Genomic DNA, 1,564 nt, shown 5'->3' on the forward strand with positions numbered 1-1,564 from the left:
GAGCGTTTCTGTTTGGTCATCGAAATTTTCACTTCTCGGCCATCGTCGTCTCGTAACAGCACGATTCCGTTCTCGGCTTGTAAGACTTGGGCGCCAATTTGGACCTGAATTTCAGCAGTGCTCGCCGGGTCGTCGATCCAGACATAATCGCCACGATTTAGAAACACCATTTTGATACCAAATCAACAGAAAGTTTTTCTAAATGGAGTGCTTTTTTTTCGCCCGTTCAATTCACATTGTTTAGGGAAATAAATGAAGAGTTAATTAATTTTAGCTAGCAAAAAAATCTCTCTGATAATGATGAAAAATATTACCATTGCTGAAAGTTTCGACTACAAAAAAGATTAAAGAAACTTAACGAAATTTTATAATTTCAAGAAAAATTATTTTTTAAAAAACTATTTAAACTAAACAATTGTTTTAAATTGTTAATGCACATATAAGTAAAAGGAATGATAACAATCAGCACGCAGAAAAATTAAAAAATAGTCAAATATCAGGCGTGCGGGACATAAAACAATCTAGGGAACAATTTTTCCCCTAAATTCATTTCTCATTGAGGTATTGATACACAATTCAATTGGTGAAAACAAATAGCGTCTTTATAAGTCAGAGCTGAATCAGAAATTGTGGTATGCGTAAGCATATATGGTTTTACTACGTTCTGTTATGGTAATAACGTCTACCAGCAGGTGTGTGGCTGTTAAAACCAAATGCCACTTTTTATTATAACTCACTCAAGCGTCCCAAAACAATCACAGCCAAAACAAATTCCTACATCTCATTACGTCAACCTATCATCTCACTATGCTCTATTCGAATCAGAGACTGAACCACATTTCTGCATTTCTGAGTCCAGAAGACCGAACAGAAACGATTAAAAATAAAATTTGTCAGAAATAATCGGTATGTTCTATTTTAAACGTATGGAATCTTCGTCATGTCAGAACATACTGACTGTTTTCTATACGTTTCAAAACCGAACATACCGACGATAAAGATGAGAAAAACTCGATAAGATCAGTTGCAACAGTTGAAACGCTCAGAGTCTTCTATAACTTAGAGCAAAATTATATATCAAAAAATCTGATTTTTGTTTATTTAAATGAGCAGGTTTTTTATTTGGAAATAGCAGATAATAAGGAGGCTCGGTAATAGGCGTTCGCACATAATGTTCCCACCACGCTCATCGACATTTTTGAATTAATAGTTTTCCGAATGAGGAAGAGATGGAAAGCATTTTAAAAAGTGATATATAAAAAACCCCTTAAAGTCAAAACATTACACGAAAAAAATCATGCCGCTTAAGAAGGCCGATTAAAAATGCCCATGACCAGACTACGAGACAAGGCAAGCAACAAAAGAAAAGTTAATTACGACCAAAGCTCAATGCATATTTTAAAATAAAAAACATAAAAACTTTCTCTTAGTCAGTGTCCAAGTAAAAAAAATCATAAGCTTTTATCTGATTAAAAACTATATATGTTTGAATCTGTCCATGTCTGCGGGACTTAGCTTCAGGTTGCTATTTATAGGAGATACTAAAATCTGAGCTCAAATAAAG

At 34.0% G+C, this 1,564-nt stretch overlaps 1 protein-coding gene across 1 annotated transcript in view; it reads right to left on the bottom strand.

Annotated features, from left to right (window-relative positions):
* LOC142341767 (myosin-VIIa-like) overlaps positions 1-694 on the bottom strand; it is a 74,108-nt gene extending 73,414 nt beyond the window's left edge. The window contains exon 1 of the mRNA XM_075392985.1: positions 1-694. This exon is cut by the window's left edge and continues 757 nt beyond it. Coding sequence (XP_075249100.1) covers positions 1-170 — 170 coding nt within the window. The 5' untranslated portion in view covers positions 171-694.
* Positions 695-1,564: the final 870 nt, after the last annotated feature.

The sequence above is a fragment of the Convolutriloba macropyga genome, chromosome 6 (assembly GCF_964194025.1).
Source record: "Convolutriloba macropyga chromosome 6, txConMacr16.3, whole genome shotgun sequence".
Classification (NCBI taxonomy): Eukaryota; Metazoa; Xenacoelomorpha; order Acoela; family Convolutidae; genus Convolutriloba; species Convolutriloba macropyga.